General features: G+C 41.3%; 1 protein-coding gene across 1 annotated transcript in view; it reads left to right on the plus strand.

Annotated features, from left to right (window-relative positions):
- Positions 1-24537: 24537 nt before the first annotated feature.
- rapgef3 (Rap guanine nucleotide exchange factor (GEF) 3) overlaps positions 24538-27074 on the plus strand; it is a 115630-nt gene continuing 113093 nt past the window's right edge. The window contains exon 1 of the mRNA XM_039746859.1: positions 24538-25664. Within this exon, the coding sequence (XP_039602793.1) occupies positions 25584-25664 (81 nt within the window). The 5' untranslated portion in view covers positions 24538-25583. The remainder of the gene's footprint in view (positions 25665-27074) is intronic.

Raw genomic sequence — 27074 nt, forward strand, 5'->3', positions numbered from 1 at the left:
CCAGAAGATGCAGGACCAGAGCTCTCAGGATTATCAAAGACTCCTCTCATCCCAGCAATAGCCTGTTTCATCTGTTAAAATCAGGCAAAAGGTTCTGCAGCATCCTGGCCAGGACAGAGAGACTCAGAAAGAGTTTTTAACCTCAAGCCATGAGACTGTTAAATCAGAACACGCCATCTCATCCATGACCCTCCACATACTTAGACTGGACTGTAAGTTGTACTATGCCATCTACCCGTACCTTGTTTTGGAATTGGTCTGTCATTTAACTAGGCACCTGTCTAACTTTGGTTTTGCACAATAATCACTGCACTATTGCTCCTTAGCACTTAATTCTACTTTATTCACATAATTTTACTTATTTATTATGTTCTACTATATTGTTATCTTTCAATCTGTGACTTTTTGTTACTCTAACTGATATTCATCTAACTTTGCACAGTTTTTGATAAGCGGACCAGGATGCATTTCACTGCGTGTTGTCCTGTATAACTATGCATGTGACAAATAAAGAATCTTGAATCTACTGTTTTCATAAGGCATGTCATATATTAAAAGGAAGTTGCTACTTTGAAAGCTCAGCCAATGATAAACAAAAATCCAAAGAATTAAGATGGGTTCCCTAACTTTTTTCATATGACTGCATTTGGCCATCACCACTGCCTTATAACATCAGGAAAGGCTTAGTAACTCCAAAAACTAACAAAAAACTCAATGCTGAATAAAAAATGGCAGTTACTAGGTTTTTCCATTGCATGTGGGGGGTGTTTGTGATTCCTCAGATGGGTTTCATTGCTTCATCAAATACCTCGGCTCGAGTCTACCCTTTGGAGTTTGTAGTCACCATTGTTCAACATGAGGACAAGAGCTGTGCTAATGAAAGACAAAGAAGCCACTATGAGGCTGAAAATCAAGAATAAAACCATTAGAGACATCAGTAGCACCTTAGGATGAGTGAAATCAACTGTCTGGAATATCATGAAGAAGAAAGAACACACTGGTGAGCTTGATAATCACAAAGGGACTAATAGGCCAAGGAAGACCTCGACTGCTGGTGACAGAAGAGTCCTCAATATGGTCCAGAATAGTGCAACAACTCTTAAAGCACAGAGGAAGCAATTATCTCCTCATTTCTTTTTCTTCTCCATTCATCTCTATTGGTCTATTAAACTCATCAATTTAGATACGTTTACAAGCCTTAAGTTTTACCTTGTTGGCCGACTTGTTTTTCAATCTCAATCCTATTTTTTGTAAAAATTGATTGATTTGTATGGAATGATTATAATAAAATTATTAAAAATTAAAAAGAAAAGTGCAACAGATCAGAGAATGTATTCAGGGGGCAGATGTGGAAGTGTCAGAGACAACAACATTTATTTCTATGGAACGTTTTCATACAAATAATGAAGCTCAAAGTGCTTTACAAAATGAAAAAAAAGAAAAAATATAACAATAAAATTAGGCAATACTAATTAACAGACTAAAGGTAAGGTCTGATAGCCAGGAAGGACAGAAAAAACAAAAATAAACTCCAGACGGCTGGAGAAAATAAAATAAATCTGCAGGGGCTCCGAGGCCAGGAGACCACCCAGCCCCCTCTATGAATTCTACCAAACATCAATGATCTCAATCAGTCCTCATGGTTTTCAGACTTCATGTGGAAGAATTAGCTGATGCTGGTCATGTCAACCTCTGGCCTTCAGTCCATCAATGTAGGGACTGCATGGTGCCCTGATCAGGTGGTGGGGGTGCAGATCACCAGCACAGGAAAACAGAAAAAGAACAGCAGAGAAAGTAGGGGTTAGTATGGATTTTCGAGCCACCATGAATGATGATGATAATTAAATGCATATACAGAATATCAGGATTAAACTAAAATGAAGCTCTGAAAAAATCATGTTAAAGTAATGTGCCGTTAGCAGTTTTTTAAAGTGCTCCACCATGGCAGCCTGGCGAATTTCTCTCGTAAGATATTCCAGATTTTAGGTGCATAACAGATGAAGGCCGCCTCACCACTTCTTTTAAATTTAGCTCGAGGAATTCTAAGCAGACCCTCATCTGAAGATCTAAGATTACAATTTGGAGTGAAAGGCATTTTGAAATATAAGATGGAGTAAAGATTATTGAAGGCTTTTAAAGTCAATTCTAAATGGCACAGGTAACCAGTGTAGTGACATCAGAACTGGTGTGATGTGCACAGATTTACTTTTCCTAGTTAAGATTCTAGCAGCTCCATTCTGCACTCGTTGTAATCGATTGACGCCTTTTTTGGGTGGTCTGGAGAGGAGTGTGTTACAGTAATCTAGCTGACTGAAAAAAAAAAGCGTGAACTCATTTGCAGCATTTTGCAAAGTTATAAGAGGGCTACCTTTTGCTATAATTTTTAAGTGAAAAAATGCTGTCCTAGTAACCTGATTAATTTGTGATTTACAATTCAGGTCAGAGTCAATAGTTACTCTTAAATTCTTTACCTCTGTCTATCACCAGATGTCTTCATGAGCAGAAACACAGGGGCCACACCGCAAGATGCAAAGCACCAACTAGCCGCAATAACAAGTTGAAATACTTGAATTAGCCTGCAGAATTCTAGAACTTGTGGACAGACAAGACAAAGATGAAACTCATCAGAGTGATGGTGAGAGCAAAATGTGGAGACCAAAAGGAACTGCCTGAGATCCAAAGCAGACCACCTCATCTGTTACACATGGTGTCATGGCTTGGGCATGTGTGGCTGCCACAGAGACTGGCACATGCCTCTTCAATGATGATGGAACTGCTGACAGCAGATGCACATTGAATTCTGAGGTGTAGAGAAACATCTCATCTTCTCAAGTTCCATTGAATGTCTCCAAACTCACTGGACGGCACTTCATCCTGCAACAAGATACTTCAACTTTAACTGTATTGTCATATGTACCCATTACAATGAAAATCTTATTCTTCAAGTCCTCAAGCAATAAACAAGAAAATACAGCAATTAACAAGAATACACAACAGTAAACTAAAAACACTCAGATGTAAAAGAAATTCATCTACAAACAGAAGTAAGAGTTCACGTGTAAGTAAATGATCCAATGTAAGCTCTGCAAGCTTGTGGTCTCAAGATGGCCACCCATCCTCCAGACACGTGCGAGCTGAGAGGCAGTGGATGGGTTTTATTTACAAGCCTGATGGAAAAAGGGAGAAAACTCTTTTAGCAGCTACACTCTTATAGCGTCTCCCTGATGGTAGCAGTATGGACTTTAACATGGCCTTTTTATAACTTCACTTTAACTTAATCCTGATACTCTGTATGTTCAATTTCCTCATAATAACTACTCATGGTGGCTCTAAAATCCGTACTGACCCCTACTCTCTCTTCTGTTTTTTTTCTGGTTTCTTTGTGGTGGTGGCCTGCGCCACCTCCACCATCTCAAAGCATCATGATGCTCCAACAATGATGGATGGATTGAAAGGCAGAAGTCTACATGACCATCATCATCAAGCCTTTCCGTGAGAACCCTAAATCCAAAGAGGACTGTTTCATTCATGTTAGGTAGAATGTCCAGAGGGGACTGGGAAGTCTAATGGTCTGGAATCCCTGCAGATTTTATTTTTTTCTCCAGCCGTCTGGAGTTTTTTTGTTTTTTCTGTCCCCTGGCCATTGGACCTTACTCTTATTCTATGTTAATTAATGTTGATTTATTTTGTTTTTCTTATTGTGTCTTTTATTTTTCTATTCTTTATTATGTAAAGCACTTTGAGCTACTGTTTGTATGAAAATGTGCTATATAAATAAATGTTGTTGTTGTTGTTGGTTCATGTTGTGGGTGGGTTGCGTCCTTAATAATGTTATGGGGCCTCCTGAGAACTCTAGTGTTCTGGATGTCTTCCAGTGCTGCTCCAATGATATTTTGTGCTGATTTTACCAGCCGCTGCAGAGCCAGGCGCCCCCGTGCTATATCGTTCCCAATCCAGACTGTGATGGAGTAGGTGACGATACTCTCAATTGTGCGTCCGCAGAAGTTGCTGAGGATTGTGCTTGGCATGCCAGACTTCCTCAGCCTTCTCAGAAAATACCAATGCTGCTAGGTCTGTGACATGGTAGGTTCAAGTGAGATCCTCAGAGATGTTATTACCAAGAAACTTAAATGTGGCCCCTCTCTCCTCCTCAGTCTCTCCATAATGATCCAAACAGACGGCTCAAAAAAGTAAAATTCTTGAATGGCCAAGACAGACACCTATTTTAAATCCAGTTGAGCAGGCCTTCCATATGCTGAAGAGAAAACTTAAGGGGTCAGGCCCCCCAAAAACAAGCAGGAGCTGAAGATGGCTGCATTACGGGCTTGGCAGATCATCACCAGAGAAGACCCTCAGCACCTGCTCTTGTCAATGAATTGCAGACACCAAGCAGTCATTGTGTGTAAGGGATATGTGACAAAGTCCTAAATATGGCGGCTTTAATAGACCTGCCATTGCTGTGTCCAAACATTATGGTTCCCTAAAATGGGGGGACCATGTAGAAAAAATGTTGTGGGACTGAAATGTCTGCAAATGCCCTTCAATGTGCACTTGAATCACATTGTCTGAATTGTTTGATTTGTAATTTGAAACAGTAGAGCAGTGGGGTAAACCAAGGCAAAATGAGTCTTTGTACCCAAACATTATGGAGGGCACTGTCATTAGTTCTGTTTAGACTACAGAGTACACCATGCAAGCCTTGCCTTAAGGTGGAGTTCTTTATCATGAAGTGCTTCTACATATATAAACCCCTGGCACATATTTTTCAATATCTTTGCCCACTGTGTTAACTCCTAAAGACTGGAAGCTATCTAATTTTATCCTGCTTTGTTAAAAGATTGATTGGGTGGATCAAAGTAAACATAATCCTGGAAGATTAACATGCATCACAGGTAATTAATGGAAGGAGTTATTAAGGAGAGGCTCGAGCAGCACGTGGCAAGAAGGCAAGTGTTAGTGAACAGTCAGCATGGGTTCAGATGAGAATGTCAGGTCTCACTAATAAGCCAGAGTTTTATGAGGAAGCAGCAAAAGGATACAATTAGGGAAGGGCATTGTTGATTTTCAGAAGGCTTTTGATATGGCACCACAGGAGAGGTTAAAGATCAAATTTAAAGAAGTGAGAATTTCTTGTACGGTCTGTAAATGGGTATAAAAATGAGTGAAACACAGGAAGCCAAGGGTTATGGTGAGGAAAACGTTTTCAGAATTAGGTGATGGTAAAAATAGTGTCCCTCTGGGGTCAGTGCTGGGGCCACTGCTCGTTTTAATATATCATCACACATCGCCGCCTGAGGATCACCTTCCAGGCTCAAACAAGGCAGAGGGGCACCAACGCTAACCGTATCTTTTCTTTTCTTTTCCCAAGCTCAGAGAAACCACCCATGAAGGGTAACTCAGCCACGCCCCCACTCAAGTAAGCCACTCCCCTTAAAAACGGAACGGAATAAAGCAAAAGATTCATAGAGGATGACATCTTAGATATTGGAATTTCATCCTGTATGCACAAGCTTCCCAAAACAGATTTAGTAAAGTCACTGAGACTAAAACAGCTGATATTTTCACTTGCACCACTGCATGCTCATTTTTATTCTGTTTTTTGGACAATGGCAGTAAATTAGGTGACCCAGTTGGCAATTCTTTGGATTTCCTGGTCCTTTCTTACCACCTCCACCCTCCACACTATATACACTATAAAGCAGTGCTTCCCAGACTCAGTCCTGGGGATCCATGTGGCTGCAGGTTTTTGTTTCCAACCAACTATTGTTTTGAATTGAACTCCTAAGGCTAATTAAGTTATTTTCTTAGATTCTGTGTTTTAGGAACAATCCAGAAATTAGAAAACTATCCATCTATCTATCCATCCATTATCCAACCTGCTATATCTTAACTACAGGATCACGGGGGTCTGCTGGAGCCAATCCAAGCCAACACAGGGCGCAAGGCAGGAAACAAACCCCGGGCAGGGCACCAGCCCACCGCACATTAGAAAACTAAGTTTGGAAAAAAGAAATATTAAAATGTACCAAGCTGTTATATGGGAATAATATGTTTTTTTTCTTTTTAACAATATTTTCATCTTGATTTTCATTCTGCTTTTCCATTTGTTCTAATTAATCCATCATTTACTAATTAGTGGGTTTGATGCTAAAGTAGTTGCAGTGTTTGATTATTCAGTGTTGTTTGCCTGGGTATCTGCTCTGCTCATTTTTAATTGACATTATTAAGATACAACGAAGGGGGAAAACTGCGCAGAGAAAAGGCAAGATATAATGAAATCAACAAAAGAGGGTGAAGTATTCCAATCTATAGCAAAAATAGAAATATTTCTAAATGCCTTATAAAAGAAAATATTATGCTGCTGTGCTTTTCTGAATATAAAGTAAGAGAAAAAAAAATAGCAGCCAGTTAAATGATATCAGTTTTATCAGGTGTTGTCACTGATTAGGAATCTGGTTGAAACAAAAACCCGCAGCCACAGTGAGTCCCCTGGAGCGAGTTTAGGAAGCACTGCTTTAAATGATCTGAACAAGAACATAGTCAATAAGCGGGTAAGGTTTGCAGATGATACCAAACAAAACTAGCTAATAGTCTGGAATCTTCTAAATTGTTACAGAAAAATTTTGACAGCATAGATGCTGCGGAAAATTTGTGGTAGATGAAATTTAACATAAGTAAACCATTGTGTTGCTGGTCACCCACCTAGTGAAGGCCTTCTTGCCCAGTTACTCCATTTATGCAGACAGCCAACTCTAGGAAGAGTCCTGGGGCCTCATGCATAACGCCATGCATAGAATTCACACTAAAAATATGGTGTATGAACAAAAGTGGAAATGTGCGTATGCACAAAAAAATCCAGATGCATAAATCTGTGCATACGCCAGCTTCCACGTCCTTCCACTACAATACATAAATCCCAGTCAGCGTGAAAAGTAACACAAGTGTGCGCACCTGCTGCCACTCCCTAACTCCTCCCAGAATTGCACCACTTTGAATATGCAAATCAGTTTAAATACCCCCTAAGCTCAGCATTCTGTGAAAAGACAATAGATTGTCTCTATTCAGCTAAATTTTTGCAAGATAACACATGGACTTTATTGAAATATAACTATGTAATCTATTAAAAAAGTGCAATTCATAATGCATGACAATACCACGACAGAGTGAAATGCAATGCGGTATCATGCAGAAATTAGTAGGGCCTCTTCTAGTAAAGTCCTCAAATTGCAAGTTTTCTCTGAGTTTCGATATGCAGGATGTCATAGTCATAACTCATGTTGATGTCATGTCAGCCGGTTACCATGTTTTTGTGCATTAATATTCAGACATGTTTATGGACTACAAATAAAATGTGAGTTTCAGTGTTTCAACAGGAAGTGTGAAATTAGCATAGAGGTACCATCATGAAATCTCTTACCGGTTTCCATGTTCAGAGACAAAAATCCACTTTTCTTACCTTCGGATTGAAAAAGTCGTTGATGACATCTTCGTAGTCTGATCTGGATGCCATGTCTTTTTCTATAGATAGGATCGCCAGACCGCAAAGCCTGTCTTGAGACATGGTTGATCCATACTGGAGAATATAACTTGACCAATCCGCTCGAACTAGACATGTGGACCTCAGGGTCTTCTTAGGTGCAGGGCCTGGGGTGATTGCCCCACTTGCCACCCCCAAATGCCGCTCTACGCAAGTGTACCCACAGAGACTGACACGGGCAATGGATTACAGTGATACCTTGGAATGCGAACTTAATCTGCTCCTGAACCCCATTCGAGTTCCAAATCGTTCGAGTTCCAAGACAATTTTTCCCCTTTAAAATAATAGAAACTGGAATAATCCATTCCTGGGTCCCACAAACTCGAATTTTAAAAATGATTTTAACAGTAAATACACTGGATTTTAAGGTAAAATATTAACAAATAATAATAATATTTGAATAAAAATGTAAATTAATAAAATTAAAAACATAAAAACTTATTTACCTTAAAAAGGAATGATGATGGTGCATGTGGAAGCTTTAGGAGGAGAGAGATTATTGCTTGGAAGGCTGTTCTTTTTTTTTCCTTACACTTTTTAGGACCCATGGCAAATACACTAAGTTGTTATTATATAAAAAAAATAACAAAAACAGGTACAAAAGCATAAAATTAGCAGCAAAAATCACACGAGATGCTTTCACTACAGCTTCCGACAATGAACTGAACGACAAAGCATATTGGTGGCCTGAGCCCTGGGGAAACGTACGCACAAACACACATGAACAACGTGCTGGGCATTCGCATTCTGGGGCAAAATTTGCTCAAATTTTTCATTCAAATTCCAAGTTATTTAAGTTCTGGGATGTTTGGATTCCGGGGGCAATACTGTATTTAAAAAAAAAAAAAGCCCAGCCATTCTGTCAGACCCTCAGAACCGCTATCCTGTACTGCACTGCAGCTCCTACCAACAAGATGGGATGCCGTGAGTAAGACAGCCTGCTGCTCACAGGTAAATTCTTTAAGATCTTAAAAAGGAAGTGCGCAGGTAATGTCATTCTGCTGTAAGATGTGACCTGCAGGGTCCAAGCAGTGAGAGGAAGACCTTATAAATGGAGATCTGGGCTGGGTGACAGCTTCAGGGAGAACTTCATCATGTCCTCAGCGCGTGCACGCACAGGGGTGACGTCAAGGCTTCAGAATGATAAGCGAGGCATAACACATCAATATTTGATGATACTGGACTTTGACGTGGAGAAACCAAGCAGTGAGAGGTCAATCGACTGTACATAAAAATACAAATTAGGGTAAATTCACACAGTAAAAACTAAGCAATGTCAAATTCATTCACACACATTATTTCCATTAATATTATAACAGAGTTGACAATGGAGGTGTGGAAAACAATAACATCCTCAAGAAGCATTCCTAGAGAATGCAAACCTCTGGGGGCTCACAGTCAGTTTTAAGACAAAGTCAGACACAGTCGCAGTTCTGGTGACCTCGGCCAGCAGGCTACCCACCGCCTCTTGGGTATTCCTATTATGAAAAACACAATTGAAAGGCCAAAGTCACAAATCACTTTAGAATTTAAATGTTCATTATTCAATAATGAAGTAGGAATGGCACACTGTTTGGAATTCAAATGGAAAAGGGCACAGGATACGGGTGGAGTAAACGGAGAAGACGATGAAAACAAAAGCTAGGAACTCCCAAAAGATTTTTAAAGAGAGCTTTAAGGGTGAAATAGATCAAGAATATTAATAAATGCAAGCAAAATCCCCTCAACAAACACCACAAGAAGATCTCAAAAACTATAAACATTCTGGAGAAGAAAAGCATTAAACATAAGACAAAAAAATCATATAATTTTATAATGATAATCCTAAACTCTGAATCAATAAGGAACAAATCCAAAGGAGTCGGCCTTTCTTCATATTTATTATTTTAGCAGACACTTAAAGATGAGGTCAAGTATTGTGATTTTATGTGTATTTTTATTACTATAACTATACCTTGTTTTTTTTTTTTGGTCCATCTTTTTATTTCAACTGGTCTTGACAAAACTTAACGTTATTGCCATCTTGGTTTTTAGTTTTGTTGGATTGGCTTCCTATGACCACACCTGTCACCTTGCTGATGTCACTGGAAGTGACACTATACATAAGATCCCCATAGTCACCACACTCACTGTCCCTGTGATGCCCCAGTTGCCTGGCACTTCTCCCATTTCCCAGGACTTTTCTAATCATCACCGAGATGGACAAAAGGAGAACGAGGACACAAACAGTAAGTATGGTACAAAAAGTGCAAAATGTGTTCATCCAAACAATCCAATCAGAGTCCAAAGTGCAGTGCAGAAATCGTCAGTGAATAATCTGTAGAACAGTACTGCGTAAAGGAAGGTAAAGTAAATAAATCCAATAAAGAGTTGAAATCAAAGATACAATCAGTCAGTGTGTCCTCTTTCTCTCTGTCCGATCTCACCCTGCTCACCTAATAGGCATGGATGATGCCCATAAACCCCATTGTTGTGCCAGTCACCTCCATTGTTACTTATTGGAATTGCCTGCTACTTTCCTTTGGTCCAGCAGGACCCCTGGAGCACTTGTTCATACTTGTTCCTCAAAATCAGGAGATCTGCCCCTAGAAGACCCTTAACTACGCTCCTCTGCAGGGTGTCCCCAACCACTTGCATCCTTCAGGCTGCTCTGCTTTATTTCACTGCCTCCTTGATTTCTCCTTCCCGATTTCTTTCTTTTCCTATTCTGACCTACTCAGACCTTTTATTTATAAACCTGTGAGCGCAGATATACTTAACCATCAGAGCCTCAGTGAGGGATGGCTGTGCCGATTATGTAATTTGACAATTCCCTGTGAAGACTTCTGTGTCCCGGCAGCTTTTCACCCTCACACCTTCATTTTCAGAGGTCTGAGCAGCACTATAGTTTTAAAACACCTGCACCTGCTCAGACCCACCACGGACCCCGGACATGCTCCACTAAAATCCCTCGCTGTAGATACATTCTACTCTTCATGACTCCTAGTGATACTTTCTAAACAAGTAGGCCCTAATGCTAGATTTTGAACTCTTATTTTTGATCTTTCCCTTTTGATTTTGTTTTCTCGCCCTTTTGTTTTGTCTGTGTAATCTGTTTTTCTGTTATATTTCTTGGCTATGACCTTCGATGACTGCGATATGAAGTGATAAATAGAGCAAAAAGGATGTAAGGCATCGAGAAAAGAGTCACAAAGCAGGCCAAGACCTTCAACAGCCTGCCAAAAAGAGACTCACCCCAAACCAGGTAGTCCTATAACTACTACCTGCTGGCTTTGACCTATACAGGTCCCAAAAATGGAGCTGACATTAAAAGTTTAAAAAAATAAATAAAAGTACCAAACCATACAAAAATATCTTATAAGGGAGAGAGGCACCAAATTCCAGCTTGGTAAGGCAGTGAGAAAAGAGCCACAAAGCAGGCCAGGACCTTCAACAGCCTGCCCAAAGGAGACTCACCCCAATCCAGCTAGTCCCATAACTACTACCTGCTGGCTTTGGCCCATACAGGTCCCAAAAACAGAGCTGACCTTAAAAGTTTAAAAATATAAAGAAAAGTAACAAACATGTTACAAAAATGTCTAATAAGGGAGTGAAACATCAAACTCCGGCTTGTAGAGAGAAGTCAAAACAAGAATCTTTATAAATCGAGAATTTGCTTAAATAAAAGCAAAGGGTAAGCACATAATAGAAAAACAAGCACAAAAAGGGGCAAAAAGGATTTGTGGAAAAAGGTAATCCACTGCAACCAAGTCCCGAAACACAATGCACAAGTAGAATCCAATGCTCGGTCAAGAGAAATCCAGAAACCAGAAATAGAAAGAGGAACACAGGACTTGCAGAAAGTCCACTAAACTCAATGACCTGTTGCTCATTCCTTTTCTCTGAGCTACCAATAAAGCCAAATGGAGGACCCAGAAGTGACATCAGGGTGGCCCCAACCACAAAGTACATCAGAACTTTTGAAGAAACAGTGCATAAATGTTAAATCATAAATAGCAGAAATAGAAAAATGTGAAAAATAATAAATAGTAAAAAAAATACATGAATAAACAAACACTATATTGTATTGTTCGTCATGTGGTGGGTGCGGCAGTGTGCTGTCAGCTCATACTCTCATCCTCTCCTCTATATGGCCAAAAGCTTGTGGACGTCTGACTATCACACATAAATAAGCTTGTATGACATCTTCTTCTTCTTTTGGCTGCTCCCGTTAGGGGTTGCCAGAGCGGATCATCTTGTTCCATATCTTTCTGTCCTATACAGTACATGTTGTTCTGTTACATCCATCACCTGCATGTCCTCTCTCACCACATCCATGAACCTTCTCTTAGGCCTTCCTCTTTTCCTCTTCCCTGGTAGCTCTGTCCTTAGCACCCTTCTCCCAATATACCCAGCATCTCTCCTCTGCACATGTCTCCAATGGGGGTCAGAGATCTGTGCAGGCCACTTGAGTTCCTCCATGTTTTTATGGATTTGACTTTATGCACAGGGGTACAGTCAGGCTGGAACAGAAGAGGGCCTTCCCCAAACTGTTGCCTCAAAGTAGGGAGGGTGTAATTATCTAAAATGTGTTTGTATGCTGTAGCATTAACAGTACCCTTTACTGGAACCAAGAGGCCTAACCTAAGCCCTGCCATTATCACACCTCCATTAAACTTTACAGTAGGCACTATGCAGTTCTGAAGACCCCTTTCTCTTTGCACCCACCAAACCTGGATTTATCCATCAGACTGCCAGTGAAGCATACTGTAACTCGTCTATGCAGAGCACAAGTTTTCACTGCCCCAGAGTCCAACAGCGGCATGACTTACACTGTTCCAGTCAACTCTTGGCATTGATCTTAGGCTTGTATGTGGTTCATGAAGACCTCTCCTCATAGTTCTTGTGCTGATGTTGCTTCCAGTGACAGTGTGGATCTCTGCTGTAAGTGATGCCATGCAGAATAGGCCATTTTTACACTTTGCACTTCAGTGCTTGGTGGTCTCGCTCTGTGAGTTTGAGTCATCTCACTTTGTGACTGAGCTATTGCTGCTCCTTGATGCTTCCACTTCACAATAATAGCACTTACAGTTGACTGGGTTAGATCTAGCAGAGCAGAAACTTCATGTACTGACTTGTGGCAAAGGTGGCATCCTATTACAGTGCTACATTTAAAGACATTGAGATCTTCAGTATGACCCATTCTTCTGCCAATGAAGACTGAATGGCTTTACAGTTGATTTTATGACCTCATTAAAATTGAAACACCTGAACTTAATCATTTGGAGGGGTGTCCAAATACTTCTGGCCATATATTGTAAGCCCAGGCTGACACTTATCAGACTACTGTAACTTTCTGTTAGCAGGAACACCAGCATGTGTCCCCAAGTCGCTGCAGATGATTCCAAATGTAGTGGCAAAGCTGGGCACAAGTTTCAAGTTCAAGCCCTTGATGCTTGAATACAGAGTAGTTGACAGGTCATCATTTATGTTTATAGAGATACACATGAGGTGCTATGCTCCTTTTTGGCCACTCAGGTCTTCTAATTTAATGCCATCTGGTGATGCCACCTCTCAATCCAGTAACATGTGTAGCTCCTGGCTGGTAGAACGAGCTGCCCACCTCCATTTGGAATGTTGATGTGTTTAAGAAGCATATGAAGACCCTCTTGTCCAGTGAATTTCTGTCCAATTGATAACGGCATTGATAGGTTTTTATAACCAAGGAAGTATAACCAGCTGTCATTTCGTTCTGAGCGCTTCACTTGAGATGATCGATTTTGTAACCTTGTCCTACCACACTTGTTCCATAAACAGTCCCCCTTAGTGATGTTTACTCGATTATGTTGACGGCTTTTTTTTATGTTGCTTTAGATAAAACTGTCTGCTAAGCAAATGTAAGTGTAAATATTTTGCTCACTCGTACTTCACCCTTATTCTTTGTACTTTGGTTTTGTTCACCTTGATTGATTGACCTCTAACACTTATTCTCTCAGCCTTGAGATCTTCTTCCAGGTTTTCCTTCTTTCTCACAATAATCTCTGTATACATTCAAAGTGTCCTTAGGAAAGCCCCCCTCACAGCACTCCAAACTTTCAGCAAGCACTCCCTGTGACATTTGGTATCAGAAGAGTTTGAATATGAATAGCTACTCACTGACACTATGTGACACAGTCTGAGCCACATATTGTTCTACTAGTGGCATGGAATGTGTGTCATTTGGTGAACCCTTTTTCCACCAATCACTTAAGACCAAGGAAGGAGGTGATCTGGGCGAGGGATGGTCCTATGACTGTATAGGACTGTCTTAATGTATGGGCACAATGGGCACTGGTCAGAAGCCCCAGGAGCAAAGGAGCCCACAATGCTTCTGATGCCTAAGTATGTTTCTGTTGTCACACACGTGCGAGTAGGAGGGAGCTGAGTGGACCAAGTGGAGGTGATTATCTGCCAGGCCAGGGGGTGGCGGGGTGCACTAAACCAACCTCTGTTATCTCTGCAGGCCAAATTCTGGAAAACCTGCCTGATTTAACATCAACGACATCACTTCCGGTTCCAGCACTGAGACTGACGTCACTTCTAAAGCCGCCATCTTTTCTAAACCAAATTAATTCAATCTGGAACTCAAACCCATGCACATCAGTGCCTTTCTTACAATCCTATTTTGCAGCCAGGGACAATATACGGGTGGCTGCCCCAAACCTTTCCAGTGTGTTGAGACTTGTTCTTTTATACTGTTTTGCTATCAAAACAGGGGTCCCAGGGCACTACTTTGCCAGGGGGTCTATGATGCTGTTAAGGCAGCCCAAACTCTGTAACTTTAATCAAAAGTCTGCTTGATTGGGAGGCAGCAAACTGCAGAGCTTTAATCAAGTCTTGATCCACTTTCTTCATTTTCAAATTCAAGTATGTATTGTTTTTCATTGTGAGCTTTAATGCAAAGAGTTTTATCAAGTAATTCATAGTCGTGTTATACAACATGGGTGTTAAATGAGGTAAAATAAATAATGTACAAGTAATACAAATCAAAAGCTTAGCTTATATTGAGATAACATTTACAGCACATACAGTATGCAAAGACAACCTGTGCCAAGGAGGTGAGGTCACCTACTGAGATACGAACATGAGGTTTACGATCCTTTGATAAACTGCAGTCCACACAACAGGATTTTAAGACAAGTTGTCCTTAAAGATCATTTCAGTTTACTCATAATTACAAAAATGAAACAATCAACCTGTCCATTCCTTACCTGTAATTAATAATCAAGGGGGGAGAATAAGTCACAATAGACTTGAGGTTCTCAAAGTACTCAAAGGTCAAAGTCAAAGATATGGAGGGCCACATACAGCCACTCATTGGCATAAAATGTCTAAATACATTTATCACATTCTTTTCATTTTTATATGTTTTAGTGGATGGCTAACACCCTTACCCGGCTGGAAGGACATGGGGAGAGAATTTACACAGGGCATTATCTTCCCCCAGATTGCTAGGTGGCAGCCTCCCTGGATTGATACAACACCCTGGATTCCCACAGGGCCTGCCGGGACTTGGAGTTTGTGGACTCAGTCCTGTTGGGTTTAGGGGGTGTTGCAGGGTCTAGGGAGCCCTACATTTTCAGGCTCCCTCCTTAACCAGAAGTGCTTCCAGACCACGCTAATGGGCCACCGGAAGTACGCCCGGGTGCAGCATAAAAGGAGCAGCCTCACTTCATTCCAGGAGCCATTAGAAAGAGGGACGAAGCTTGCTGGAGGAAGGAGGAGACAGAAAGAGGGAGAAGAAAAAGACAAAGAAGACGCAAGAGTTGTGTTGTTCTTTTGAACTTTGTACTGTAAAGTGCATTTGGGAGACACTTAGAGAAGAGTTTCCCACAAAATGAAAAGCCTTTCTCTTGCTGGCCTGTGTTTGTCTGTGTCAGGTTTGGAGCCCCCTTCAGGCCACAAGGTACACATGTGAAAAATCCTGTAAAGACCTGAGGTGCAAAGAAGAAGAGCTGGCACAGAAACACTTTAACAGAGTTAAAGATGCTAAGATACTAAGATTTGCACTGGGTGTGACGAGGATGGATAGGATTAGAAATGAGAACATTAGTGGGTCAGCTCAAGTTGGATGGTTGGGAGACAAAGTCAGAAAGGTGAGATTGCGTTGGTTTGGACATGTGCAGAGCAGAGATGCTGAGTATATTGGGAGAAGGATGCTAAGGATAGAGCTGCCAGGCAAGAGAAAAAGAGGAAGGCCTAAGAGAAGGTGTATGGATGTGGTGAAGGAGGACATGCAGGTGATGGGGGTGACAGAACAAGATGGAGAGGACAGAAAGATATGGAAGAAGATGATCCACTGTGGCAATCCCTAATGGAAGCAGCCGAAAGAAGAAGAAGAATCTACAGGTTACTTCTTCTCATCGGTTGTCTTCTGTTAGGTCTGGATGGCACACACTGTCACCTAGTAGGAAAGTCCGTATTATTACAGGACTCAAAGTCCCAGATGATCCATAATAAGGTCCGGAAGATGTTGTTATGGCACATAGACTAATGGATACATCAGAAGCAGCATTTAAGGACTTAAGCATTTAAGCCACAATTAAGGATTTTTTTGTTGCTGGAGGTTGGCACTTGAAGTGGTTAATCAATGTGTCCGAGGCACTGCTGCAACCCAGGGGGGCTGCCATCTAATGCTCTGGGAGAGGCAGTGCCCGCTACAAGTTCTCTCCCTGAGTCTTTCTATTATATAGGCGTCCCAGCTAGGTCAGGACCCTGGCCATCTGCCACAGTAAGTACGTTTCATTGCTTCGTGCTGAGTGTACAAACCCATTTCTGGCTGATGGGTGCTGGCTGTAGCAGTTCTGCAGAGTTCTAGGTTTGCAGCTTTGTTTGGAAATTACATTAAGCCTATTATGGAAAATTGGAGAAACGCACTGAAGAAAATAGGGCCGAGGGCTGTTGTAAACATTCTAATAGTTGGTGGAGATAGTTACTTATTGTACAGAACATCTGGTGATGGCCCTTATATTAAGCATGCAATTCTGGAGCACTGTCACCACAAACTAGGACTGTCTTCCCAACTTTGGCTAAGAGGACTTAGAAGTCTGACTTATTCTGAATTTAGAAATTACAGACTGATCTCATTTAGGGTCAATGTGGAGAACCAATAGGCCTCAAGTGAAACTTGGCTGCGTTCACAAGCTCATCCAGAATACATGTTTTGTTCTTGACTTGTGTCACGGACACCAAGCATGGGCTGGCATTCTGGCTAAGATGGTTCAAGGTTCCTTATCCGGCTTAATGGAAAGAAAGGGGGAGACCAATCACATGGATTATTTGCCCCTCCACCCAATACAATAGGTGGCAGTCTCCCTGGTGCCTTTATGGATACCTGCAAAGCAGGCTGGGAATTGCAGTCCCGTTAGACAGCCATGTTAGATTCCTCAGGTGGCACTGAATGTATTCTGGCATAAAACGGCTCAGACGCCTCACCTCAGGGAATCAGAGTTGGCAGGCAGAGGACGAAGCTCATCTGCAGGAGTGGAAGGAGAAGAACAAAAAGAAGGAGAGAAGAAAGGTGGAGTTGGGTGATTCCATGACTGATAGAAAGAAGTTTGTTAAAATAAAATTCACGTACTTACTGAGTTGTGTTGGTGTATTTGAAGGTTCGGGGGCTCAGTGACATCTCCATATGTGCTGGAACAAAGCTTGACTAGCAGAAGGAGACTAATATTATTAACAAAAATAAAAATGGAAAAAGTTATGGGAGATGAAACGTTAATTTTTCCCCAAATATTTTAACGCTGGAACAGACCAGTGCTGAATACAGTTTGCTTGTGTATGAAAGTTTATTCATTTATTGTGAAAACAGCATGATAAGGGTCTATATGTGCCTCATGTCAAAGATTTACATATGCAAAAAAGTATCATTTGAAATGAGACATTCTAATCTCAACGATGACACATTTAGTCAAAGTTGGGAACTGGACTGGCAACCTTGTCATTTAATGTCACATTCACTGTAGAGTTTACCACAAGCCCCTTTCATTGTAATAATAAAAATAATCATAATCAGATTATTATTATTATTATTAGAGTGGAGTCCAGAAGTGACCTACTCCATTGGGCCCTTGGGCTGGGCCCTTAACAAGCATCAGCTTCATTCTTGGTATGACATTAATCTGCATCCATCAGGTCACCCAATTTACAGGGATAACTTGGGGGCAGGATTGGCACCCCAGCTACCGTAAAAAAAAAAAAATTCCAGTGTGGTGCTAAAGTGTCAGCCCCCTGCACTCAGGTTCCAAATCCAGGTGGTTTGTCATATGGGAGGTTGAGCTTTTAGTTACAGGGTCCTTAAACTGTGAAATGGTCAGCCCCTTTGGTCTCAGCCTTTAAATCCCAGGTGAAGATTCACTACTTCAGTTTAGCACACCCTGACTAGAGCTGCTGATTAACTGTGCAGACTGCATCTCTGTCGTTAGTCATTAGCACTAAAACAGAAGTAACATGATAGTTATAATTTGTTACTAACCTTCACCTGTTCTGTTTCTCTTCTCGGTATTCAAATGTGGCACTTGGTGCCACTGCCCACCTGCCAAGTTGTTGCCTGCCTAAGGTAAAGTCATCTCTGATGGAGGATCGCAAGAATCATTGGGTACAAGAGTCCTTTCATCGGATTGGCTGGCCGGTATTAACTTGTGGATTTGCCTGCGAGTATGTAGCGACAGTGTCTCTATGAACTTGTGGATTTGCCTGGGAGTATTTAGCAACATCATGTCTATTAACTTGTGGATTTTTCTGCGCGTATTTGGCAGCAGCGTCACAAAGTTGTTTCCATCTAGCTGCATCAGAAAATGGACCACGACGACTGACACGCCTCCTTTTTACTGTTTTCTCACAGCTTGAATTGCTGCTGACGGTCGGCCTTATATGGGCAGGCAGTCAATTACGTGGGAGGCGTGGGGATGGGGGACGCAACTCTGCCTCACACGGCGACCGAGCTGCAGGCTATGGCCATATATATGTACGAAAGTAGGATTCAATTATGACCGTTACCCGTAGAATTTCGAAATGAAACCTGCTTAACTCTTGTAAGTAAGCTGTAAGGAATGAGCCTGCCAAATTTCAGCCTTCTACCTACACGGGAAGTTGGAGAATTAGTGATGAGTGAGTCAGTCAGTTAGTGAGTGAGTGAGTCAGTCAGTCAATGAGTGAGTCAGTCAGTCAGGGCTTTGCCTTTTATTAGTACAGATATTATCTACTGTTGAATTCTGCTCTGTACTTGTAATATTTCTATTGCACTATTAGACTGTATTGAGTATTCCTTCTGCTCTGTGTATTGTATTGTATTTACCCCTTTTGTTTTGACACCCACTGCACGCCCAATCTACCTGGAAAGGGGTCTCTCTTTGAACTGCCTTTCCCAAGGTTTCTTCCATTTTTTGGGAGTTTTTTCTTGTCTTCTTAGAGTGTCAAGGCTTGGGGGCTGTCAAGAGGCAGGGCCTGTTAAAGCCCATTGTGGCACTTTGTGTGATTTTGGGTTATGCAAAAATAAATTGTATTGTATTGTGTTGTGTTGTGCAGCGATACTCTATCTGCGCATGTTTACAGCCGACTACTTATATAATTATTAGTGGTAGCACTATCCCCACAATATCTTTTTGGTGTCCCCTAGACAACAATGAGATCAGAAAGACATAAAATGGAGACATAGTCTTCTGTCACAGATTCTTCTCCTTAGGCAAAACACCCCGTGTTCTCACAAGTGTCCCGTCTTCAGCTTCAGCAGACATTGTAGGAAAGTCAAATGATGAACTCAGATCTTACCAAGTAGTGCCCTGACATTTCTTTTTAATATTTGAAAGTTTTTGCATTGTGTGCTCAGTAATATCTGGAGAAATGTACAGACAGTTGATGGTGGTAATAAAACACTTTAGTGTGATTACAAAAATGCATTCCTTAATTCTGATTAATACCATGAGTTGCTGTAATTTATATTGCTGTGCTCCAATAAGATGATAATCACTCAAGAAGAACCAGGCAGGCAGGGTGGTGTGGTGGTTAGGACTTTGGCCTTCAAACCCTGAGGTGGTGGGTTCAGATCCCACTACTGACACCACTGCATGACCACAAGCCAGTCACTTTATCTACTTGTGCTCCAACTGGAAAAAGGAAAGGACTGAACATCATCTCAAATGCTGTAAATCACTGGGAATAAAGACATCCATCCAATAATAAGGAAAAATATGACATCTTGAAAGAGATTAACACGAGCTCATAAAATATAAGACTTCATTTTGACTCCTTTTACCTCAGTTGTATCTCATGTCCCCTTTTTGTCTGAAGCTATTTCTCTTAAGGAATTCTAGGAGATACATCTGTGGCAAGGCTGATTCTTAAATGAAACACAAATGGGAATCTCTTTTAAGTATCATGAGTGACCAAAGATCAACCTTTGAGCAGTAAACCTTTCCTATGCTTTATTATTATTACCATCACTTCTCCATGAATTAATTATTAAACATCCCAAACCCAGTTCACGGTGAGGCCAATTAGTATTATTATTGCAATAAATGGAATGTTCACAGTACAATACCTACACCGGCAGGGAGAACATGCAAACTGTACAAAGGCAGTGACCACACTATGGGACTCTATCACAGTCGAACATCTCTCATTTGGCTGAGCTCTGATCTGTCATAGTGCTTCAATTTAAAATGTGATCTCTTTTGTTGATAACATTGTAGTTTCTCAAATGGTGTGTATTGTGGTTTGGTCTTTGTAAGTCACCTTGTATAAACACATCTGCTAATGGAATGTTCACAACTTCACAAAGCATTTAGAAAGCTGATTAAACCATCTTTGGACCACTGGGACCACAGCCACCCATGCAGAACTGACTGCGAGGTAGGAAAATGCTCAGGCCAATATTCCATCAATTTAATAATAATCTATATATATAATTCACTAAGGCAAGACACCCATGGAAAGGCAAGACACCCATGGAAAGCACGCCGGAAGGGGCGTGGATTCACTAAGCTGCCGACAAGTAAGACGCCCATGGCACACGCAGGAAGGAGCCACGCCCACCAACTCCAAGACCATTGGATACGACGACAACTCGCAGAGCCACGCCCACCAACTCCAAGACCATTGGATACGACGACAACTCGCAGAGCCACGCCCACCAACTCAGACGCGACGACTCAGAAAAAACGGCATCATTTATATTCGTCTGTCGTAGAGGCCTCATGCACCTCCGAGCGAGGTTGACTGTTCATAGAGGCATGTTTCTCGCGGAGGTGAATCGCCATATGCAGCGTGTAAAACGGTTTGCGAGGGTTATCCCATGGGATCCTTAAAACAATCCTTTACAACTGAGGTTGAAACACGATGAAGTAAGCAGTCTTTAAAAACCGAGTTTTCGGTTACGATGCACGACCGCATGCACCATAGCAAACTGTTTTACACGCTACATACAGCAATTCATGCTACTACCGTGGTCGAGTGTCTTGGTGGATTATATATAGAAAAGCAGCCACATGACGGAGGTAACGGAATGGACGTCCTTCTCCTCTTCTACCGTTCCACCCTCCGCGCCTGAGCGCCGTGCACCCCCATCCCTCCGTCTGGCAGGAGAAGGCGCGATGGCGGTCCGCCACTTTTCAGTCACGTACGATTGTGTGTTGGTTCGTTCCGTGCATTGTTACAATGTTGCTTTTCTTGCTGATTTATTACATTACTAATTTTTCAAATGTTAATTTTCTCCCTGTGCTTGAAAATCATTAAAAAACCGGCCTGATTATGCGGCGTATGGTACGCCGCGGGTTGGCTAGTAATAATAATAATATTTGACATCATCCCTCAACTGACTCATCTGCTTTCTTCCCTTCAGTTTGCTGCTTTTCACGTATAATACATAAAATAGGTTCTGAAGAAGACTCCACAGCACAAGTCTCCTTCATCTCTCTGTTTAATGGCATGTTTATTTGTTTGTCTTTATATGTCTTATGTAGAATGACTTTACTAATAGCTACAAAAATCTATCAAACTGTTTATCTATTATAGAGTGCCTTTCAAATCTAACTGTCTTTACTAACACCCACAGAATCTATCAATCTCTTTATTACATAGTGCATTTCACATGTATTGATCTTTCTATTATATACTGCATTTACGCATATCAATCTAGCTATTATATAGGACTTTTCTCAACTATTTATTACATGTAGTGCCTTTACTCATATCAATCTAGCTATTATATAGTGCCTTTCTCAACTATATATTATATAATGCCTTTCTCAACTGTCTATTATACAGTGTTTTTACTCAATTCAATCTAGCTATTATATAGTGACTTTACTCATATCATCTATTATACACTCACCTAAAGGATTATTAGGAACGCCATAATAATATGGTGTTTGACCCCCTTTCGCCTTCAGAACTGCCTTAATTCTACGTGGCATTGATTTAACAAGGTGCTGAAAGCATACTTTAGAAATGTTGGCCCATATTGATAGGATAGCATCTTGCAGTTGATGGAGATTTGTGGGATGCACATCCAGGGCACGAAGCTCCCGTTCCACCACATCCCAAAGATGCTCTATTGGGTTGAGATCTGGTGACTGTGGGGGCCATTTTAGTACAGTGAACTCATTGTCATGTTGAAGAAACCAATTTGAAATGATTTGAGCTTTGTGACATGGTGCATTATCCTGCTGGAAGTAGCCATCAGAGGATGGGTACATGGTGGACATAAAGGGATGGACATGGTCAGAAACAATGCTCAGGTAGCCCGTGGCATTTAAACGATGCCCAATTGGCACTAAGGGGCCTAAAGTGTGCCAAGAAAACATCCCCCACACCATCACACCACCACCACCAGCCTGCACAGTGGTAACAAGGCATGATGGATCCATGTTCTCATTCTGTTTACGCCAAATTCTGACTCTACCATTTGAATGTCTCAACAGAAATCGAGACTCATCAGACCAGGCAACATTTTTCCAGTCTTCAACTGTCCAATTTTGGTGAGCTTGTGCAAATTGTAGCCTCTTTTTCCTATTTGTAGTGGAGATGAGTGGTACCCGGTGGGGTCTTCTGCTGTTGTAGCCCATCCGCCTCAAGGTTGTGCGTGTTGTGGCTTCACAAATGCTTTGCTGCATACCTCGGTTGTAACGAGTGGTTATTTCAGTCAAAGTTGCTCTTCTATCAGCTTCTTCTCCTCTGACCTCTAGCATCAACAAGGCATTTTCGCCCACAGGACTGCCACATACGGGATTTTTTTCCCTTTTCACACCATTCTTTGTAAACCCTAGAAATGGTTGTGCGTGAAAATCCCAGTAACTGAGCAGATTGTGAAATACTCAGACCGGTCCGTCTGGCACCAACAACCATGTCACGCTCAAAATTGCTTAAATCACCTTTCTTTCCCATTCTGACATTCAGTTTGGAGTTCAGGAGATTGTCTTGACCAGGACCACACCCCTAAATGCATTGAAGCAACTGCCATGTGATTGGTTGATTAGATTAATGAGAAATTGAACAGGTGTTCCTAATAATCCTTTAGGTAAATGCATAGTACCTTTCTCCACTATCTATTATATAGTGCCTTTACTCATATCAATCTATCAGTTATATAGTCCCTTTATTAATATGTATAGTATCTATTATATAATGCTTTTCACATGGTTGTGGTGGGAAATGCTTATAAGAAAGAGTTTCTCATGATTAAAAACTCTTTAGCCTTTTAACTTGTGTCCCGGCCTGCATGTGTTGGGGATCTGGAGTGCCACCTGGTGTCCACAAGTGCCTTACATATCTATTCATCTATTATATAGTGCCTTTCACATCTATTATATCATACCTTAACTAATATCTATCTATTATATAGTGCCTTTACTAATATCTACTTATCAGGACTATAGTGCCTTTCAATCTATCCATGTATTAGACTGTACCTTTCTTATCTATCTACTAGACTGTACCTTTTCTGTGTAACTGCCTATGCAAACATCTTCCAGACAGTGCATCATGAAATTAATGAGACCGAATAGAAATATCCAGAGTCCTAACTGGTGTATTAATTGTTCACACTGAAGATATTTTCTAAGAATGCTTCCAGTATGGAAAGACCTTCTTAAAAATTCTTCTTAAAATTAGTCTTATTAATTTCATGATAGACCTTGCATGCTTTTTGTTTGTTTTTAATGTACTTTTTCTTTCATTTAATGTGAACAGTGCCCTTGAACACCTTCACCGAGTAAAATGCCTTACTATTAAATCTGTTTAATCTATGTAATTGTCTAACCCACTTACCATTTGAGGTGTTGCATAATGTCAGTGCCTATCCCTAACAGAACTGGGCACAAGGTGGGACCAGGCCTGGACGAGATTTCAGTTGCTTGAAGGGCACAATCACTCAGATGAGCAGTTTAGTGCTGGTATTGAAAAATAAATAAATAAATGAGGAGGAACACAGACAAGAGTGGGTCCACAACAGGGAAAGGATTGCAGTACAGAACTCTAGCGTTGTGAGGGTGCAACACGAAACACTGCGCAAAGTGTCACCCTTGTCGACTTATTTTGTATTGTTTCTAGAAACAGCTAAATTAGTTTTAAAGCACAAACATTTCTTCTCTCTGATAAAATAAAGTAAAAAGTTTAGGTGCAAATGTGCGTGTCGAGCCGATCGTTATGTCCTGTGCGTGCTGCGATCGAAACTGGAAGCTTGGCCGCTCTTCACGTTTGTGGTTTGAGCTTTTTTGCACCAGAAGAATGCTAAGGCGCTGCTTAAAAGAAGAGCAAATCAAGACGTCAGCGGATGTAATGCGAGCAAAGTGTATTATAAAAGAAACAGGTCCTTGATCTCGCCCACGGTCCGGCATTTCATTCTCTCTCGAAGTCTTTTTATGTCTCTCGACTTCATGACACAAACCTGCTCTACTCGTAAAGCCGCTTTTTCACCTCCGTCCGCGCGCACCAGGACTGCGCTGAGTGTGGCAGGGGGCGGAGTTTCCAGACTTTTTTTTTTTTTAAAAAACCTAAGTCATCTGCTAAATGTTTGCACAGTTCGGTAACTCGAAGAAATGAAAAGAAGGTAGGTGGGCGGCGCAGTGAAGTGTCCACAAGCGTGCCACTTGGACGAAGAAAAGAAGGGAGAGCGAAATGAAATAGCGGTGCAGCCAAACAAGAGCGCCAGTCTAAAACTCAGTCAACTCATTTGGATTAACTCGAAACACCGAAGTAGCTGCAGTGACTCAAATTAGAATCAGAGGAGAGTTAACATCTTTCTGGAAAGAACGCCTTCTTCGGTTGGTCAAAAGTGTTGTTCTTAACGTACATTTTCCATTAGGGTGGTTAAGCGACTTTCGTGTGGATAATTCTCATTAAAACATTTTAATTAACAAGACGAATACCGTAAAGCAGCAACCCTTACTGTTATTTTCGTTTACATGATCTTTACAGCGTGATGGGGAAAAAATGTCCTTTTTATAATTAATTGCAAATCCAAAAACTGGAATTCTACAAGACGCAGATGAAATTCTTCCAAATGCCGACGCCTTGTCCACGGACTCGCGCACTTTTAGTTTCTTTCATTTCTCATCTTCATCAGTTCCTGGCTAAATTACAGCTTGAATAACTTAGCTTTTAATGTATATTGGCTGTAATTTAGTTTTAGTAGGACTGTAGATTGCGATTTTTAAAAAAAAATGATGTTCCTGATACTCATCGGATTCTTTACAAAGTTGGATGTATTTTATTCAAAATGTACGTCTGCCGAATTCCTAATTCCCAAGGGTTATTAGAAGGCGTTTTCTTATTGGACTCAACAACCTTGAATTTCTGTTTAAATATCGAAACTGAAGAAGATTAATTCAAATTAAAGAAAGGATATTTTTGTTTTCACATTCTGCTACACCGCCTGCATTGCAGGGGGATGTAGCACCCCACGGAGCTGCCCCTTCTATTTAACGGGGATGTGCAAACTGGCAGCAGGACGAGCGCGTCTCCTAAAAAGCACCGACTTGTGAGCCGTCCAGGAGGACCGTGAGAACTCGGAGCCGAGCCAAGTCAAGCCATGCAGCTCTTCAGAAACCAAGCGTACCAAATCAACCCCGTGAAGGAGCCTGAGGAGATGGACGTCCGAGGCATTAGCTGGGTACTCGCTTTGCTTTCTTCATCTACTTGAGATCTCTGGTAGCTAACGTCGAAAAGTAGGCGGGGATTTGTTGGGTGGAGAGACATGGGAGGCGGGAGTTGGGGGGCGCACATAATAAGCTGTTATCAGCAGGGAAAGGAGTAAAGAAAAAGGTAGTTAAATGTGAAATTAGTGGATTATTCCTGATCTCCTACTACAATTGATTGGAAAAATAAAAACGAATGAGATGATTTGGCGGAGGGCAACCCGAAGAGCAGGGAGGCTGTTCTGACTCCCCCTCTCATTTTAGGTGTAGAGGGAGAACAAACTCTGGTGACGAAGTTTAGACAGACAGATGTAAATATTTATTTGGAAGGTGGCTGCCGTGCTTAGTGTTATATTCTCAGTCTGAATCCCGCGCTCGCTCGTTATCTTGGTGGGTTTTGTTGTGAGTACTCTGGCCCCCAAAGATGTGCACGTTAGGACAACTGGTTGTTCAAACTGACCCCATGTGTGGGCGTTTGGTTGAGTGTACCCGGTGATGGACTGGCAAGCTGCTTCAGAGCTGTTCCTTGCTTTGTGCTCAGTCCTGCCTAGAAAGCCTCCACATCTCCTTATCATAAACTGCAATAAGTGATTTAGAGAATGAAAATACATTTTATTGGGAACTTCATTTATTGTTGGTGTGTGTGTGTGTTTAATGAAATTCCATAAAATACACAGATTACACATCAATCATATAGCAGAGATGCAAAGATCACACAGTCATGTGACACCCAGTATACAAGCATGTCCAATCACTGGGTTATGTATACTGGGCATGTGGAATGGTCTGGATATGTCAGGGAGGTGCTGCTTGTGATCGTATCATATTGTGCATGTATTCATTGGGTTTCCGTGAAAGGCCATATTTCCCCCTGGGGCCAAATAAAGTTTATCTATCTATTATATAGTGCCTTTCACATTATCTATCTATCTATATCCTGGGCTTGACAAGACATTGGGCTTCGCTCTTCCAGTCCCTACCAGCAGGCAGACCCACACTACAGACACGTTCAGTAACGTTGTATTATTTAACCAAATGACAATGTTCATTAGTATTAATTAACAGAACATCATACACAATCTAGTAACCTCATTATATTACCTGATTATATAGCACAAATTACATTATTTACACAATGCTTTTTTGTTGGGATTAGATGAAGATTATATTATTGTTATACATGGAATTATATTATCGAAGTGTGGGGGGGACACAGTGGCCTATACACTCTCTGCATGAAGTAAAACACTCTGATAACACGTCCACAGTCGCACCAAGTGATCGTCGTCTGGCTGTCTGACCTTCCCCACAAGTGATAATGATAATCGCAGTCCCAACATAGTCTGTCATCAAAGCTTTTCTCAAAATGCTCTCATTTTCCTGCC

The sequence above is a fragment of the Polypterus senegalus genome, chromosome 3, assembly GCF_016835505.1.
Source record: "Polypterus senegalus isolate Bchr_013 chromosome 3, ASM1683550v1, whole genome shotgun sequence".
NCBI classification, from domain to species: domain Eukaryota; kingdom Metazoa; phylum Chordata; class Cladistia; order Polypteriformes; family Polypteridae; genus Polypterus; species Polypterus senegalus.